We start from the raw sequence: 19,887 nt of genomic DNA, 5'->3' as shown, positions 1-19,887 counted from the left end.
AATTAACACAATTTTTTAAAAACTAATCGGAAGAAGTATATGAAAAACTTCCTGTGTAAATTTCCATGTAAATATTTACTTATTAAAGCATAACCAATGTACATAAAGGTCCTAACATGTCTAAAAGAACTAGTAATGTTGTGAGTTATACATACTTTTGTTTTTGAAAATAAAAACCGTAGATAATTTTAAAATAAACGTTCCTTTTATCACTTTTTGATCGTCTTATATAGAGATTAACACAAACAAATATTTATATTTAGTTTCCAAAACATACAGACAATTTATATAACAGTTGCACGGTTGGAAAAAATTAAGATTAAGATATAAACCGTACAGTGCGGTCTGCAATTTTGTAACTAAAAACCGCAAACCGCACTACGTAAATCCAAAACCGCATTATGCGATGCGGTTTGCAGGCGGTTTGTGTGGTTTTATACACACCCCTACTAAACACTACAAAAAATTAAATAAAATGAAATTACATTATTTTCCAAAAACACACATATATAGATACTTCTATTTGTTCATTTGTAAATCTAAAAACCAACTTCAATACACAAATTTAAGAACTCAAAGACCAGAATATAGATTCTCATATTTTCTCAATGACTTTCTGAAACACAAAGTTCACTAGAAAGTGTAAAATAAACAAGAACGCCAATAATAAATTACAACACTATCTTACAACATTATTAATAATGATAAATTTTGTCCAAAGACAAGTACCACAAATATGATCCTTGTATTTTCGTTCCAATTAAAATGTCGATCCATTAAACCCAAAAAACGATCGCTGAAACAACAAAAAATAGTCTTAGAAAGTCTGTCCAGATGACCGTTTGCATTGTAGTTAACTAAAAATAGCCTTAGAAAGTCTGTCCAGTCCAGATAAAGAAAAATACCTCAACATCGTAAAATTTGATATAGAAACGTGAACTATTTATAGAAAGTTTTGTTTCAAGTATTTCTGCAATCGTCGAACTCAACTTTCCATTAACAGTTGAATTAAGTCCCCCAATTGAAATCACTTCGCCATATGCAGCTGGCTCTTCGGTGCCACCAAATGCAATTGGCACACCACCATTCAACAAAATCATAACATACTGCCCAAATTTGACACAAATTATGTAAGTGATTAAATTTTCAAACGATTGTATTTGCATTTTTGTATCTTTCAAATGGAAAAAATAAAAGAACTGTGTAAAAAAAATGAGGTGCAACAATGCAAGATACTTCAAGCTGTTCATTGAGACATTTAAACAAACAGTTGGAGGGCGTTACTTTGGGGTTGATTAGGAAACTTAACTGACTCGGGCTTGCCGATTATCTTTGCGACAGCTTTAGTGGCATCTTTGAGAATGTCGGAGGCTATCACTGGGTCTATTGGGATGTTGGTGAAGAGATTCAAAGTTGGCATCTTTTTCCCCTGATTTTTCTGAGGAATTTCTACAGGCCACCGTTTTCTGAAGAAGATAGAAGTTTTAAAAGAAACGGATGGCCTCAAATTCGTAGTTTAAAGATTAAGATAAATTGAGAGTCTTTGGTGGGTTATTTTATTTGGGCCGATCCATTTTCTTTTATACGGGTTTTAAGCCAAATTTACTAATAAACGAAATAAAAATTTATATAATTTTTCTTGGGTATCATTCATGGAGGAGGGGGACAAAAGAAGAACAAGGTACAATATGTTATGTGTTATGTACAACTACTTAATGTGTGTTGAAATATTTTTCTTGAACAATTATTTTGATTTGTTACTTGGCCCAAGAGTATAAGAAGAATTCAATTACATTAACTTGATTACTAAACATAAAATAATTCTCATACAATCATAGAACACTAGAAATTGGTATCATTGAGTGTGAAAAAAGTTACTTGAATCAAAATTGAAGCAAAGAACTTCATAAATTCTAGAACTCCTTGAAGGTTTCAGATTTAAGTCTAATTAAATAAATGTAATCATATCTATTAAATTCACAAGTAAATATAACAAGTATCTTTCACCATTTCTCATGTTAGATCTTAACGGTCCACACACATCATTGTGAATTGTCCAACAAATATTTGTCTTTTTCACAGCTAACTATAAATGACGTTTTTTTCATCTTTTCAAGCAAATAAGACTCACATATATCATCTAACTCTAAGTCAAGTGATTCCAAGGTCTCATCTGACTAAAGTTTGCCGACGTGTTTTTTATTTATATGACCAAGTCGACAATGTCACAAACATGATTTATCCAAATTATCCTTGGAAGAATCAACATTTTAGATTAAGCTATCATTTTTCCTCAAACCTATATTGGTTTCATATATGCCATTGCATGAGTTTTCTTTAAAATAAAAATACTTATTTTGAAAACCAAAATACTACCCTTATCATTTCTAAATGTAAAAGCATCTCGGTACAATGGAAGAGAGGAAATAATGTTTCGTTCAATGTAAGGTGAATAATAACAAACTAATAATCTAATTGAAAACCACTAGACAGAATAAGTTCGTAATCCCCATTAGTAACAACATCATTGTGAATTGACCAACAAATCCTTGCTTCTTTCACAGTTAGCTAACTGTGAATGACGTTTTTTCATCTTTTCAAGCAAACAAGACTCACATACACCATCTAACTCGAAGTCAAATGATTCCAAGGTCCCATCTGACTAGAGTTTATTGATGTGTTTTTTGTTTATATGACAAAGTCGACAAAGCTGCATCATCATGAATTGTCCAACTTTTCTCTTGTTTTAGATGATCAAGTCAAGCTCACCATGCCTTAGCTTCCGACTTTGCTTTAGTCCCTGCACATCAGACCAAATGTGATTACCACATACCGTTTCAAGGATCTAAGAATCAAAAGTTGGAGCAAAACGGAGTTTGGTCGTAAAAATACATGAGGTGCTTAGCTTATTAGGTTTGTTCTTCTTTATGTTCCTTTTTGTTGTAAGTTTAAGCAGATGGCCTCATTAGGGTCACTTATAGGTGTTATGTCAGCATTTACCTTCTTTGGGTTTGGGTTGAACTGTCCAACTTTGCCCTTTCCCTTTGATTTGGGATGAGATGTCTTTTTGTTGGAAACAGGTATCCAGTATCATAACTAGTTGGTGTAAATTTGGGAATAATATCAAATTCCTTTTTTGGGTTGCCCTCAAGATTATTAATAGCTAGAAATAGTTTTAGAAGATAAAGAAAATAGTTTATTATTTTATTACATGATTAATAAATTAACTAGAAACTAGGTGAAATTAACTAGAATTAATTTAGAATTAATTTGGGATTAATTGGAGTTAACATGGAGGTGCAAAGACTAAGTATTAATTGTTCAGTAGTTGAACACAGGGAACATTCCGGAACCAAAAAGTGGTGGACGATTTTGGGAGGCTCCTTAGAGGGTTCCAAAATCAATCCAAGTAACAAATAAGGAAGAGATTTCAATATGGATTAAATCTTAATATATAATTAATTCAAATCAAGGTTATCTTGTTACCATCACATCTATATAAAGAGGCCTTGGGGTGCTCATATTTTTGGCTCTAATACCCTTCCTGGAAGGCTGAAAAATATGATCTCACTCACTCTCTCTCTCTCTCTCTCATATATATATATATATATATATATATATATATATATATATATATATATATATATATATATATATATATATATCCTTTGGTTTCTAGGGTTCTTGACTTTTGGGTGTGAACCATTATAAGTACTCTACTTTGGGTACTAGTCTTTCCAAGAGCAACAAGAGATCAAACGAATCAAGCTTTAAGCACAATTCAATGTCTCAAAAGTTTAGTGTTTCAATCCTTCTTTCTTTTAGTTTGTTAGGTTAGTTTTAAAAGTATATTGCAATAATAGTAAAACTTAGATCCTAGGGTGTATGTACACTTAAGATGAATTTTGAATGCTTCTATTGCCTTAATCTAGTGTATAGTTGCATAGAAAAACCAACACTTCTCCTGTCACAACTGGAAAGTTTGTGTCATGTAATCTATACACTCAAGTTAATGTGAATCAAAAACTTAAGAGCATGTGTGATACCTACTATTATGACATCAAAAACTTAAATCCAATGCATCATACAAGCACTACAAATAGTCATCAAGCTATTGGAAACCCTAGAAGTTCTTATTTAGGTCCACATTGGACTAGGACTTCCTTATTGGACTCAATGGACCAATAAGCATTCAATTTGACTATCATGGGCTTAGAACCCTTAAATGGGCTCTAATTGGAACCATATTAATTTATTTCAACATTTTGGGCCATGTTGGGCCTAGAATGAAATGAATTAAAAGCCTTGATACATGAATAACCTAAACTAGTCTAATAAAAATATTAAAATCCTACCACATTCTTTTAGGTTTAAAATATACCCAAACAAACTCTAATATTGGGCTTAGGGGCAAAAAGCCCAAAAAGAGGGACAGGTTGGTATCAGAGCTTTGTTTATAGTGAACTAGCATGTCTAGCCACACATTGATATGCAACTATAAACCAAAAAGAGGGACTAACATAACTCTGAACAAAACAAGTAAATAAAACACCCTTGCTTGCATTATGAATAGGAACATAACGCCGAACCAAACAAAAATAATACTAGTATCTCGGTTAAATTCAGGACTGTTCTTAGTGGTACCAAGGAGTAGATGTAGCCTGATCAACTACATTCTCTCCAAAGTATAACTAACACACGTCCTGATGAGATCAGGATAGCTAGGGAACCTAAAACTATACCCTTTTAGCACCAAAAAGAGAACGTCTGTTTAGTCTGCAATAGTGGAAGAGGCATAGGATAATATTAGTGAACTTTTACGTGTTTGCTATGTGTTGCGAATCTAGGATTGTATGCTAAATGATAGAAGTACTTAAGTTCATGCCATACACCTAGTCAGTAGGACCACAACCCCACGGAAACCACGTACACTCAACATCTTTCCGTTTCATGACAAGAAGATGCCTCTCCGACCTACTCGCAGAAATCCGGGACCAACTCCACCCGAGGTTGACTCCACTGCATTTCAGGCAGCCGTGTCTGCTGCGGTCACCGCAGCTATGGCACAACTCCATCAGGGGAATAATGGAGGAGGCAACGGACAAGGGGCAGGAAGTTCGAACAACGGGATGAACCAAGGATCTACCAAAACATGTACCTACAAGGACTTCACAAACGCTAAACCACGAACTTTCAACGGCACTGGAGGGGTGATCACTTTGAAGCGATGGATTGAAAAGGTGGAGTCGGTATTCAAGATATGCGATTGCCCCAAGCAGATGAAGGTGAAGTTCGCGGCCTGCACTTTTGTGGACCAAGCATTCACTTGGTGGAACGGACACGTGGAAGCCATGACGCTCCCTGTAGCCAACTCTATGCCATGGACATAAATGAAAGAAATGTTAATGGCTGAGTACTGCCCACGAGGCGAAATACAGAAGATGGAGCAAGAGCTATGGAACCTCACTGTGCAGAATGCGAATATCGATGCCTACATATCAAGATTTAGTGAACTATCTCTGCTGTGCCCGGGTATGATCACATCAGAAGGAAAGAAGATTGAGCGATTCATCTGGGGACTGACATCCCCCATTCAAGGGAATGTGATAGCTGCGAACCCTGAAACGTTTGACAGTGCGAAGAGATTGGCGAAGAGGTTGTATGATCATAACAACAAAAAGGGCGAGAATCCAGTGGAGGCTGAGAAGAAAAAGGAAGGTGATGACAAGAAAGGGAAGAACAACAAGAGGAAGGGACGTCAGGGCCCCAAGACCTTTAAAAAGCAGCAGACAGTGGCAGTTAACGCTGTCACCGCACCGGTTCCAGCCACACCACATGCTCCAGCCTCAGCTGCTTCAAATGCTTCAAGACCCTATTCCGGTAATCTTCCCAAATGTAATAAGTGCGGTCTCCATCATCATGGCGAATGCAGGGAACTCCATTGCACCAGTTGTAACCGAAGGGGACACACTGCAAGGTTCTGCAGGACTTATCCTCCCCAGAATCAAAATCAGGGAAACAACCACAACAACAACAACCACCGCAATAACAATAACACGAATGCCGGCGGCAACAATGCAGGGCCTAGCCACACCTGCTTCGGGTGTGGAAGGACGGGGCATTTCCGCCGAGATTGACCTAACAACAACAATTTAGGAAACAGAGGAGCAGGAAGGATGCTGACTATGGGTCAGGGTGAGGCAGTTCAGGACCCCGCAGTTGTGACCGGTACGTTTCTCCTAAACCACACTTATGCATGCATCTTATTTGACACCGGAGCGGAGCGAAGTTTCGTAAGCGAGAAGTTTAGACATTTATTAAAACAACAACCCCAGAAATGAAACCTATATGGTGGAAATGGCCAATGGGAAAACCGAATCTACTGGGGAGATCTACATCGGATGTACCCTAACCCTTAACCAACACGTCTTTCGAATAGACCTAATGCCAGTATCAATTAGGAGTTTCGATGTGATTGTCGGCATGGATTGGTTAAGCCCCCACCATGCTGAGATTATGTGCCACGAGAAGGCCGTTCGCCTTCGTCTCCCAAATCACGAAACCCTAGTAATTTACGGAGACAAACCCAGCACGAATCTTCGTCACATCTCGTGCATCAAGGCACAAAAACATCTGCAAAAGAACAACTTGGCGTTCTTGGCTCACATAGTGGACAAGACCAAAGAAGAAACTAACATCCAAGATATTCCGGTAGCGTGTGAATTTCCAGACGTGTTTCCTGAAGATCTTCCGGGAGTACCCCCAGAGAGACAGGTTGAGTTCTGAATCGACCTTGTTCCAGGAGCAACTCCTCTCGCTAAATCACCCTATCGGTTGGCTCCTGCTGAAATGCAGGAATTGTCCAGCCAACTCAGTGAGCTTATGGACAAGGGATTTATCCGACCTAGCTACTCGCCATGGGGAGCTCTGGTGCTCTTTTTCAAAAAGAAGGACGGATCTTTCAGAATGTGCATCGATTACAGAGAGTTAAATAAACTCACTGTTAAAAACCGCTACCCACTCCCACGAATCGATGATCTGTTCGACCAGCTCCAAGGAGCCAGTTATTTTTCTAAAATAGATCTACGGTCCGGATACCACCAACTCAAAGTCCGGGAAGAGGATATTCCTAAGACCGCTTTCCGAACCCGCTACGGACATTATGAATTCGTCGTAATGCCCTTCGGTCTAACAAATGCACCTGCCGCATTTATGGACCTAATGAATCGAATCTGTCGACCGTTCCTTGACAACTTCGTCATTGTGTTTATCGATGACATCCTCGTCTATTCTCGAAACAAAGAGGAGCATGGCTAACATCTCCGACAAGTCCTAGACACTCTGCGATCGGAAAAGCTTTACGCCAAACTCTCCAAGTGTGAGTTCTGGCTCCGGAGTGTGAATTTCCTAGGCCACGTAGTTAGCCAAGACGGAATTCATGTGGATCCTTCTAAGGTCAAAGCTGTGGAAGGATGGGCAACTCCGACCATGCCTAGCAGGCTACTATAGGAGATTCATTCAAAACTTCTCTAAGATCGCCAAGCCGCTTACCTCGCTTACGCAAAAGGGTGTACCATTCAAATGGACAGACCGACAAGAGATTGCGTTTCGAACCTTGAAGCAAGCTCTCTGTAGCGCTCCTGTACTATCTCTACCTGAAGGAACGGAAGATTTTGTGGTCTACTGTGACGCGTCGAATCAGGGCTTAGGTTGCGTTGTCATGCAACGTGGAAAAGTGATAGCATATGCGTCCCGCCAACTAAAGACGCACAAAGTAAATTACACGACCCATGACCTAGAATTGGGAGATGTGGTCTTCGCTCTGAAAATTTGGAGGCACTACCTGTATGGTACGAAGTGCACCATCTTCACTGACCATAAGAGTCTCCAGCACATCTTGAACCAGAAGGAGCTGAACATGAGACAACGAAGATGGGTTGAATTGCTAAACGACTACGAGTGCGAAATCAAGTACCACCCAGGCAAGGACAACGTGGTAGCTGATGCATTAAGTCGGAAGGAGTACTCTAATTGCCGTACGAAAACTCTCTCGATAACCATTCAATCTCATCTGGCCACTCAAATTGCATTAGTCCAGTCAGAGGCTATGAAAATGGAAAATAGAGCTAGCGAGACATTGCGCGGGATGGAGAAGAACCTAGAAACAAGGGAGAATGGGGTATACTACTTCATGAACCGTATTTGGGTCCCAAAAATCGGAGGATTTAGGGAGGCCGTTATGAAGGAAGCCCACAAGACACGATACTCCATTCATCCCGATTCGGACAAGATGTATTTGGACATTAAACAACACTATTGGTGGCCTAACATGAAGGCGGAAATTGCGACCTATGTTAGTAAGTGCCTTACGTGCGCCAAAGTAAAGGTGGAATACCAGAAACCTTTAGGGTTGTTACAGCAACCGGCAATCCCTGAGTGGAAATGGGAGGGGATTTCCATGGATTTCGTGACCAAGCTACCCAAGACGTCGGACGGACTGGACACCATATGGGTAATAATCGACCGACTGACGAAATCTGCCCATTTCCTGCCAATCAAAGAATCCTACAAGATGGAGAGATTGACGCGTTTGTACCTACGAGAAATTGTGAGACTCCATGGAGTGCCAAAATCTATTATCTCGGATAGGGACAGTAGGTTCACATCGCGCTTTTGGCAATCACTCCACAAGGCAATGGGAACTCATCTCGACATGAGCACCGCGTATCACCCACAAACGGACGGTCAAAGTGAACGAACCATTCAAACGCTTGAAGACATGCTTCGTGCATGTGTGATAGACTTTGGGAAGTCTTGGGATACCCACCTACCGTTGATCGAGTTCTCATATAACAATAGTTACCATTCGAGCATCAAGGTGGCTCCTTTCGAAGCACTGTACGGGCGTAAATGTAGATCACCGTTATGTTGGGCTGAAGTAGGTGACACCCAGCTAGCAAGAACACATACGTCGGACAGGGCACTAACGGGACCGGAGATCATTCGCGAAACCACAGAAAAGATCGTCCAGATCAGAGCTCGATTACAAGCATCGCGTGACCGACAAAAGAGCTACGCCGACAAACGGCGAAAGCCCTTAGAATTCCAGGTCGGTGATAGAGTACTGTTGAAAGTCTCACCCTGGAAAGGGGTTATACGTTTCGGAAAACGGGGAAAATTGAACCCACGATACATTGGACCTTTCGAAATCGCCGCCCGAATAGGTCCGGTAGCCTACAGACTGCAACTACCCGCAGAACTAAACGGTGTACACCCCGTGTTTCATGTCTCTAACCTGAAGAAGTGCCTATCAGATGAAACCCTTGTCATTCCTCTTGACGAAATCAAAATCAATGAGAATCTCCTGTTCGTCGAAGAACCAATCGAAATCATGGACAGGGAGGTGAAGCGTACTAAGCAAAGTCGCATCCCGATCGTGAAGGTACGGTGGAACGCAAAGCGTGGGCCAGAATTCACGTGGGAATGCGAAGATCAAATGAAGCAAAAGTACCCTCACCTATTCTAGCATTCTCAAATCTAGCTTTCAAACAGAATTTCGGGACGAAATTCCCTCTAACGGGGGGATGAAGGCACAACTGGAAAGTTTGTGTCATGTAATCTATACACTCAAGTTAATGTGAATCAAAAACTTAAGAGCATGTGTGATACCTACTATTATGACATCAAAAACTTAAATCCAATGCATCATACAAGCACTACAAATAGTCATCAAGCTATTGGAAACCCTAGAAGTTCTTATTTAGGTCCACATTGGACTAGGACTTCCTTATTGGACTCAATGGACCAATAAGCATTCAATTTGACTATCATGGGCTTAGAACCCTTAAATGGGCTCTAATTGGAACCATATTAATTTATTTCAACATTTTGGGCCATGTTGGGCCTAGAATGAAATGAATTAAAAGCCTTGATACATGAATAACCTAAACTAGTCCAATAAAAATATAAAAATCCTACCACATTCTTTTAGGTTTAAAATATACCCAAACAAACTCTAATATTGGGCTTAGGGGCAAAAAGCCCAAATTTCTCCTTTTTCCTTCAAGGTTCTCGGCCCAAGGCCCAAGTCCAAGAGGAAATGGTGAAGAGTTGACTATTTTCTTGCCACCTCATTTATACCCAACATGTTTCCATGCACATCTCATACTTCTAGGAACATATCACTTCAAAAATCACTTCTCCTTTTTCCCTCCCTCACTCTCGGCCAAAACACACCCACACACACATCACAAAAATCTATTCCAAACTCTCTAAGTCTTAAAGAACAATCCTCCCTCCTCCTTCAAAAATTTCGTGCATCAAGAAGCTTCACAAGGAGAATCCATCACCAAAATCATTATCTAGGTAAGTTAATGCTTGGATCCATGCTTTGGACTCCTTCTTATCTCCAAAAATCTCTTCTTAACTCTCATGAAATCATAAACTTGTGTCTTAGAACTCCATAAGCTCGAAATCTTCATCAAGGGGTGCTAGGGTCAAAAATCACCAAGCTTTCTTCCATCCTTTCTTTAAAAATCGAATCAACATCCTAAGGTGAGCGTCATACCCCCTATTTTCTGTTTTTATGAGTTTTGTGGGGGGGGGGGAATACAATTGAAAGTGTAGATCTATATGTGTTTTGTATGCCTTGTATGATTTCTATGCTTATATGTGTGTTTTTGTGTGTTATAATGTTGGATCTAGCCTTAAAACCCCTAAAAACCGAGATATACTTTATGATTAATGATACTAGCATCAACTATGTTTCTACATACAAAGTGTTCCAAGAAAAATTGCTAAATGGCTTAGTAACATTTTCTTTGTGCTAAAAACTTAATTTTTGGACAAAAATGCTAAAAATATAAAGTTAAAGGGGCCCAAATTGAAATATTTCGAAATCTGATGGGGTAGATGAGTCAAAACAGTTTCCATAATGTATTTTATGAAAATATACTTGTTGGAGGACTAAAAACACAAATTTCAAGCTTAATGGGCTAAAAATGACATTTTCGGCCCAATAGGGCCCATTATGCGAAATTTTCTGTTTTGGAGGGCCAAAACTGTTTTTTTCTGTAAAACAGTGGACTACTAAGGTTCCAAGTACTTTTCAAAGGTTTAAAATGCTTTTCGAATTTAAAAAGGACCAAAGTTGCAAAATTTTTCCAATTTGGGCCAAAATTGTAAAAACTGCGAAAAAGAGGGGCTATAACCGAGAAAACTGCAATTTCAGGGACTTAAACTGTTTTCAATGAAAAATATGCTGAAAAATATTAATTTCAATAATTTTAGGTGTTAAAATGTCAAGAAAAATGATTTAAGGACCAAACCGGAAAGTTATTTAATTAGAAGGTTGAAAAGAGTAAATTTTACAAACAATGAGGGGCTGAAAACAGAAAACTTTCAAGGCTAATTCAATGCACGCAACTTGATCAAATATTGGCACCGCGACTACCTACGTAATACAATACACAACAATACCAAAAATCGTTGTTAAACGAATTGATTCGGTCTCGAATCAATAACAATCCGAAAATACTAACACGACGATAACTCGATTCATACACGAAAACATTTGGTAATTCAATATACACGTGAGAGTGCACAGACGTCTACGCACCATCTTTGGGCCCCAAAGTGTAAAATCTTGTTTGTTGGGCCTAGCTAGCCCAATGACCTGATCTTAAGGTCCGAAGACTTCTACCTTACGAGTTGTTGGGTCTTACATGATCTAACACAGCGTAAAAGGACTTTCAATGGCTTTTATACTATTGGTCCCCAAGGGTCCTATGGTATTGCTAGTAAAGTCGGTATTTCATGCGAGGCGGGTCAAGGGCCCCTCGTACTTTTTTTTTATCCCCAACCGGTTAATGGAGTCATCGGGGTCTTCGTGTCCTCTTTCTCTTCGGATGTGGGGAAGACAGGGCGGTTGGATAACGTGATTAGTACGGACGACGCCTACGGGATCATTAGTATAGTTATAAACTGGTCGTTTGTGTAACGCGTGTTTATAGCAATTAATCATGCTCAAAAATAATCCGACGTCGCCTGGAATTGATAACTTCACGCGTTGCAATGGTTTCATTTTAACTTCATGGAATTCAAAGAATTAGGGAAACATCGGGTTTTCCTAGGGTTTTTCAATACATACGGATTCGAAATGTATACAAGTTGAATGAACAATTTTTGTACAAGTATAGAAACAAACAAGCATAACTATGGATCTTCGCAAACGTTTTCAAAAGTTTTTCTTTTCAGAAAATATCGGATTTTCTGGTGGTTTTCAAAACGATACAAAACATTGTTTTTCAAATACCGCTTATGAACTCACCAACATTTCGCATGTTGACGTTTTTCAAAATACTTGTATTCTCAGGGAACCAGTGAATCAAAGGAAAATGTACTCAGTGATGGCTTGCAGTTTACTTATTAACGAATCGAACAATTTATTTTTGGGAATGTAATGTTTAAAGAATGTACTTCATGTAAACTTTATTGGTTGTACTATATTAATGCTTGGTGACGAATGTTGTTACGTTTCATATATATTCAATGTTATGGTATTCAGTTGAGTCACGACAGCTCCCGAACGTTTCCGCCGCCTGGTTCGGGGGTGTGACATCTCCTTCTTGAAACCACCTTCCTTAATGGCCAGAACGGGAGTAGTAGAGCTGACACTACGAGACTTGGTCATACTCACCTTGGCGGTCTTCAGTATACCAGAAGCTCCATCAAGGTCTTTTCCACGATGTTCATATTAAAGTTGAAGATGAACTGATGATATAAACCAGTTAGATAGTTGTGCATTATGTATATATCCAGCTCTTAAGGAAACGGAACACCTATACGCTGAAGCCTGTCAATGTACCCCTTCATTTTAAGAACATGGGTAGTGACAAATCCTCCCTCTTGAAGCTTACACTCTAGAAGAGACCTCATGACATCAAATCTCTAATGTCTAGCTTTCTCTTAGAACACTTTCTTAAGATTCTCATTCATGTTGAATGCCCCAAGGTTATCGATGTTCTTTTGGAGCTCTAAACCATGGCCATCAACATAAGACATCCGACTTCAGTCAAGTGATTACGATGTTTTCCATAATCAACAATCTCTTCAGTTGTAGCTTCTTCATAAGGTTCCTTAGGGATATCATCATACAGAGCATACTCTTTCTTCTTGTACCTAAGGGTTATCCATAGCGAATGACTCCAATCGAGATAGTTTGGACCAGTAAGCTTGTAATGCCCACAGATTCGGGCTAGACAGTTAAAATATAATAAGCGGAAAAACGACATTTTGATATAAGGTTACTTAGGATAAATAACCATAACCAAAATTATATTGTATATGACAAGGATTTCATACATATAAAGAAATATGAAATCTAATATCGTATGAAGAAGTTAAGCTGCTTCGAAGTTTCGTGAGTAAACCAACACGACTCTATGTATCGTAAAAAGTGAAATTTTGATAAATTACTTTTTAGCCTAAGTAATCTAAATAAAAGTGTAGTTGTCGTAAAAACAAGAGTGTGCATATAAAGAATGCCTAAATCTGACTTCATGACAAAAAATTATGATTTTTTGAAGTTTCAGCGTAGGTATGTAAGGACAGAAATCGAATTTTAAATCGGTCGATTTTTAGCCGAAACAATCTAAATGAGAGTTGAAGATCTTGTCAATACCTATCATTTGATATAAATAGAGTTGAGAACGGATATCGTACGAGAGAGTTATGAATTTTTAACAAACTTTAACAGTTTAAGCTTCTTATAACATTAAAAATAAAGTCAAAGTTAGCCAACAAAGTCTAAATGAAAGTAGACCTCGTTGATAGCTACGTGTGGATATAAAATGCATAAAAAACTCGTATGAGGAAGATACAAAGTTTTATAAAATAACATTTTTGCGCAAGCGCGCTCGCCAACAAGGTGTGTGACTTGTGTGACGCGCCTTTGACATACCACAAGATCATGACATATGTCACCACCCCAATGACGCCACTTCAGCACCCCCGACCAAGTGTGCGGCGCACATCCTGAATTTTGCTATAAATTGCTACGAATTTGTTGGGTTTTATATCAAAATTAGTTTCATAAACTAGTATAATGGTAAACAGAAGACTTGTGTTTTTCAAAAATAACATAACAAATTACACCCACCAAGGATCATCTTGCAAGTAATGGAAAGATAAAAGTACAACCAAAGAAGTAAATGAAGAAATAACAACCATTGTAGTTCTTTGGGTCCTCTTGGGAGGCTTGGAAGTTGATAGAGAATGTGGAAATATTCGAGACACCAACAAGAACTCAACTGATTTAAGATGCTAGTCATGTAAAACTCTTAAAACTATTAAGCTTTAAGTTCATAACCAAAGTATGAACTTAAAACGAGAGAAATGCAAGTGTTCTTTCAAGTGTAAATGCAAAAACAAGAGAGAATAAGTATGTCAAGCATACTCACGGTTTTCGCATGTAAAAAGGTCATTCTATCAACGCCCAATTCCCCAAAAACATATGACTTGGTGCCATTCTATCAACGCTCAATTCCCCAGAAGCTCATAGCTATAGTTGGTGTATAAGGTAAGTTATCAGTTATCCCTTTGTCACAAACATCATGTTGAACATGAGATACGAATCACAATCAATCTCATAACATGCCTTTTGTTGGATTATGTGTCTAAGCTCATAACTATTTTTGGTATGTACTTGATTTGATTATGAGCATGGTCCTTTTAGGTTGCCTTCACTCATGCAACTTGATAGGATGACAAGTGGAGAGAGAGAGAGAGAGTAGGATTTATTATATGAATAATAAATTGGTACTCAGAATGGTTTTATTAATATATTGCATGGTTAATATATTATTTGGAAATCATATTATTTAATTAGTATTGATCAGAAATTAATTTGGAAATAATTTAGCGGTCAAAAGAGGCTGATTAAATAATTAGGGAATGATATTGCAAATCACTGATACTTGCAATTAGGCTGATGGATCACCTTGGAATAAGGTTGGACGAATTCTATGGGAAGCCCATAAAGAAATCGTCCAAGGGGTATTCTAGAAGGTGTTTATGGGCTGCTTAAGGCCTAAGCAGTCATATTAGGGTTTCAACCTAAAACCCTACCAGCCACAAGTATAAATAGACCCCAATATTAAGGATTTTCGTCCCATGCTTTATGAAACCCTAAGGTGGCCGAAAATCTCATCTCTCCAAGTCTTCCTTTGCAAGAGTGTTTGTGACTCCATTAGAGGTGCATCACTTGGGGCACTAAGCTTTCAAAGGTCAAGGAGTTCTTGTTGTTGCTACATAACAAGTGAGGTAAGGTTCCAAACCCTATTTTACATATGAATTTCAAAATTCGTATGCTAGTTGTTAGGGTTTATGCTTTGGACGATTATTTTCATGTATAACTTGAGAAAAACATAGATCCAAAGCATTAGGGTTGCATGTACACCATACGAATGTTGTAGTGCTCAAAACCCATCAGTGGTATCAGAGACTAGGCCGTTTTTCTGTTATATATGATGCTAATATGTTTGTTCAAAGCTGAAAAAAAACCGTTTTTTCTGCCTGATCACCAAGAGGTGGTAAAAATCACCACGAGGTGGTGTAGGGTCTGATGGATTATTTCCAGATTTTTTGCCAAAATTAGATTAAGATAATTACCATAAGTTATTTTAACTGTTAAAATTCGAATTTCATGATATGGTAATTGATATCCTCATCCAATTGAAGGATAATTGTCAAATTTTAAGATAATTACTAGATTATATGATAAATTATTTATTTGTTAAAATTTGATTTGTGTTTATCTTGCCAAAATTATAAGATTAGGTCAAATTATGTGACAAGGATAAATTATGTGACTAGTTAATTGGTTTTCATATTTGATCTAAATGTTTTGAAAAGTTTCAAAATTTGCACTCAAGTTTTGGAATTTAAAATTTGATTAAAAGTTTTAATTTTGAAATATTAAATTCTTAAACCGTAGTAATTTGAAAAGTGCAACTCTTGATTTTGTAATATAAATTTGATTAAATAGCTTTAATTTTGAAATCTTAAATTTAGAACTTTGATAGTTTGAATAGTTCAAATTACAGCTTTATGGTTTTATTAAATTAATTAAGTGTTTAATTAAAAGAGAGAATTAATAAATCCATAATGACATGGTTTAAATTTAATTAAATTAATAGTATAATTTATTAATAGATTAAACCACTTAGTATTTTAAATGTGTAAAATAAATCCTTATACAATATAACATTAAAAGTTTAATATATTATATATGTATAAGTAAAAGTCAGTCTTACTGTTAGTAGGCCTCATTCACGAAGCTTGTCTATAAGGGGTGTTTAAGGAAGCGGCCTGTAAAATAACCGCCATTAGGTATCCACTCTTACCCACCGCACCCTTGACCAGTGGAGGGTCGTTAGCCGAATGGGTAGGATAGGACACAAACTCTCATTAATAAGTATAATGAAATGCGAAGTAACTAAACGCTTTTATAAATTCCCAATCTTAGTTACTTAGGAAAATGTGAATTTGGTGCTAATCCATGAAATTGCACATTGCACCTTGTTGGTCGTTAGTGGAGCGTGTCTGGTTAACCGACACACTAATATGGGACTAATGAATGATGGAAATGGGTAGCTCGTAGAATGTCATAGATCAATGGAGCGTGTGTGGTTAACCGGCACATTGATTAGGTGATAAACATCTTCGAGAGTACCAAGCTAATTTGCATGGTTATTCACACCTTGTTTGTGATCCTCGACATCCGAATCATAAACTTGAAGGGAATAATCATTCAAAAGTTCAATCAATCTCAAAAGATCTAGGAGTTTCATTTAAAACCTAATCCGTTTAAATTTCGTTTTTGTGGTGGAACTGGTAAATCGTCATTTACCTACCAACAAATAGTTTACAATTGGATTACGACATCCCTCTTCCGAATTGTAAAGATTGTGTTGGATCCTAGACTCAATATTTTATTTGGGTGTTATATTAAGGATTGAATCAACTAACTTGAATTTCTCCCTTGTAGATGTCTAGCTTTGACAACTATGGTCTTCTTGAATCTTTTGGAAAAGGCTTTCCATTCAAAAATGATGTTCCACATGTCGATGAAGGTGAAAGATCATTCCCTTCTTCGCGCAAAGGTGGAACTAGAAATCATAATTCTCTTCCTCCACCTCCTCCAGTAATTCTCCCTGACCCATAATTTCGTTGACTTGAAAAGTTCAAGGTTACTCAAGCCTTATTGGCAAGAAAACACCAAGATGGAAGGTCTGTGTGTACACATGTCTTAGAGATGAAGTCACACATTAATAGACTAAGGATGTTGGGTGTCATTTTCCCGAGGAAGTTGGCTGTTGACTTGGTTCTTCAATCACTTCTCGAGTCGTATAGTCTGTTCGTTAAGGACTACTATACGGCAGACCATGACGTGACCCTTATTGATCTAGCCTATTTGCTTATTGCTGCTGAATCAACAATGATTTGGAGCACTGGTCAAGCAAATTTTTTTGGAAGATCAATCTCCCAAACTTCCATGGACATTGACAAGGGCCACATTGGAAGTCCATAAATGTTTTCTCTTCCCAATGGAAAAGGATCGGCCAAGGTCAAACCGTTTGACCAAATGGTAAAGAGAAAGGCTGAGTTTGAGATAGTCTCATGCACCATTCCGAAAGAGTCTGTTTGTCTCTATTGCCAAGAGAAGGGGTATTGGATGCGAAGCTGCCATATCTACCTGAAGGATCACAAGGATGGTAAAGTCAAAATGTATGACTCTACTTTAGATAAGTTCACTATCTAAATCTATTAAGTTTCTATTTATGGTTTCTTAATACATGATGTGATAATATTGCATTTTGATGTTTTGTAGGATCGAATAAAAGGAAGGAAGCTTAAAGAAGAAGCAAGCTAAATTTGATCGTGAAGAAATGGATTTCAATCACATGGTTCGAGGATCGGATTTTTGAGCTGCTACTTAGTTACATAGTTTTCATATGTATTTGCGTTGTAAGGACAAGTTTTTCTGTAATTTTATAAATAAAGAAAATTTTGATTTTATCTTAATTTATTTATATTTCCTTGCAATGGAATTTGTGAAAATTGGTGTTTATATGTTTTTGGCAATATTGAAAATGGATTTGATTCTTAGTACTATTGTTTGTGGCACTGTTAGAAATTTACCAAATAAGGAAAGATTCTCATCACCTAAGTTTCAATTGGACAGAAACTTGGAATCATACGACTTGTATTTGTGATGAATGAGAACCTTAATCTTTGGGAAATTAGGACTAATTCCTTGTTCACATGTAGATATGAGTCAAGTGAAGGACTGAAGGATCTAATACACATTGTTGTGCACTGGTCAGGTCCACCACAAAGAACAATAAGACTATTTGTTATGATTTACTAAAAGTTTAGTAAATATGGTTGTGCTTACAAGATTAAGTGTAATTTTGAATCATTGGAAAATTTTCAATGTATAACAGAACGAATAAGAAGAATCAAATTAGGCAGAAAGATAAATGTTTCTCCAATAGGAGAGTACTTGAGTATCATGTTTTACGAACATCTTAATGATTATGAAACCATGTCACAATTGATCCTCTATGGACACCTTAGTACATTTGTATGGCTAAGAAGAGGAATCCGGAATTGTTGAAATGGTTGAATCAAAAAGGGTGAGTCATACTTCGTTTCAAAATCGAGTCTTAGAGCATACTACAAGATTGCGCCTTGAGTGACATATCTAAAGTAGGTTTATAGCACCTCATGAATTGTGGAGTAGAAATGTTTCTTACTCTTGCACATTTGAAATTGGTAGTTGTGATGTCTTGGATAAGACAAAGACCAACTAAGACCAATTATATGAAGTGTTTTTCTTGAGAAGAATCCGTACTAACACTTGAATATTTGTTTGTCGAGAAGCTTTTCTTGACAGAGAATCTTATATGTCAAGAGGTCAGTGGAAGTCTTAATGATCTTGTAAAGTTCAAGAACTAATTAATAGTAAACCTATCGTTTATCACTAACACACAACTTGAGGCTTGTAACCTATCGTGTTGACATATTCTTATTTTTGTGCCTACTCCAGTTAAAAGTTGACTATGCATGTGAGTTGTATGAGTTCTCAATTGTTTGCATAAGGCAAGACACATTGATCAGTGAAAGTTCATTGATCACTAAGGGTGATCTCTCAACAATTTGGATGACATGGTAGGCCCTTCAGCTGCCAAGTGGCAAGAAATTACGATTGAACAAGTTCAGACCATATGAGTCTACCATAGACCTTATCTAATGATAATGGTTAGAAATGACAGTTTCACATGGATAGGAATACATACACCATAAAATCTAAGTGGCAAAAAGTTTCTCTCCACTTCATAAAAGAATTGTGACGAAATGCTTTCACTAAGTAGATTTAAAGAAATAGCAGTTGTGTTAATTTCATTCTCAAATTCGATTATGATTACGACATCCCTCTTCATAATTCAAATTGTGAGAAATGGAAAAAAGCCTAAAATAGTCTAGAAAAACATATGAGCTATCTAAATAAAAGGTGTATGAGTTTGAGAAGCCTAGATAAAGTCTTATCGAAGCATCTTGTATCAGAAATCTGAACTTTGGTATGAAAGTTAATAATTATTGATTTATAAAAGTCCATCTGATTTCTGGGTACATGTCAAAGCTAGTGGGAGCATAAGTGTGATGCTAGTAAGGACGTAATTATTATGCTAGTGGGAGCATAATACTTATGATAGGTGTTGCGAGTTAGCAATGCTATTTACAGGAAACAAATTTTTGATTTACGAAGTTGCAGAGTTTGAAAAGTTGTTTTGTTATAGAAAAGGAAAGGAACTTATACTTTAT

At 37.4% G+C, this 19,887-nt stretch overlaps 1 protein-coding gene across 1 annotated transcript; it reads right to left on the bottom strand.

Moving 5' to 3' along the window:
* Positions 1–578: 578 nt before the first annotated feature.
* Positions 579–1,537, bottom strand: LOC145053488 (Tautomerase/MIF superfamily protein). The gene is made up of 3 exons (XM_079001543.1): positions 1,310–1,537; positions 906–1,106; positions 579–796 (listed from the first exon to the last, which is right to left on the bottom strand). The coding sequence occupies exons 1-3, from the start codon at positions 1,418–1,420 to the stop codon at positions 761–763; spliced, it is 348 nt and encodes a 115-aa protein (XP_078857669.1). The 5' UTR covers positions 1,421–1,537; the 3' UTR covers positions 579–760.
* Positions 1,538–19,887: the final 18,350 nt, after the last annotated feature.

The sequence above is a fragment of the Lactuca serriola genome, chromosome 5 (genome assembly GCF_051521515.1).
Source record: "Lactuca serriola cultivar US96UC23 chromosome 5, Lser_US96UC23_V15, whole genome shotgun sequence".
NCBI classification, from domain to species: Eukaryota; Viridiplantae; Streptophyta; class Magnoliopsida; order Asterales; family Asteraceae; genus Lactuca; species Lactuca serriola.
Note: the sequence above shows the minus strand (reverse complement) of the source record. Positions and strands in the feature narration are given on the sequence as shown.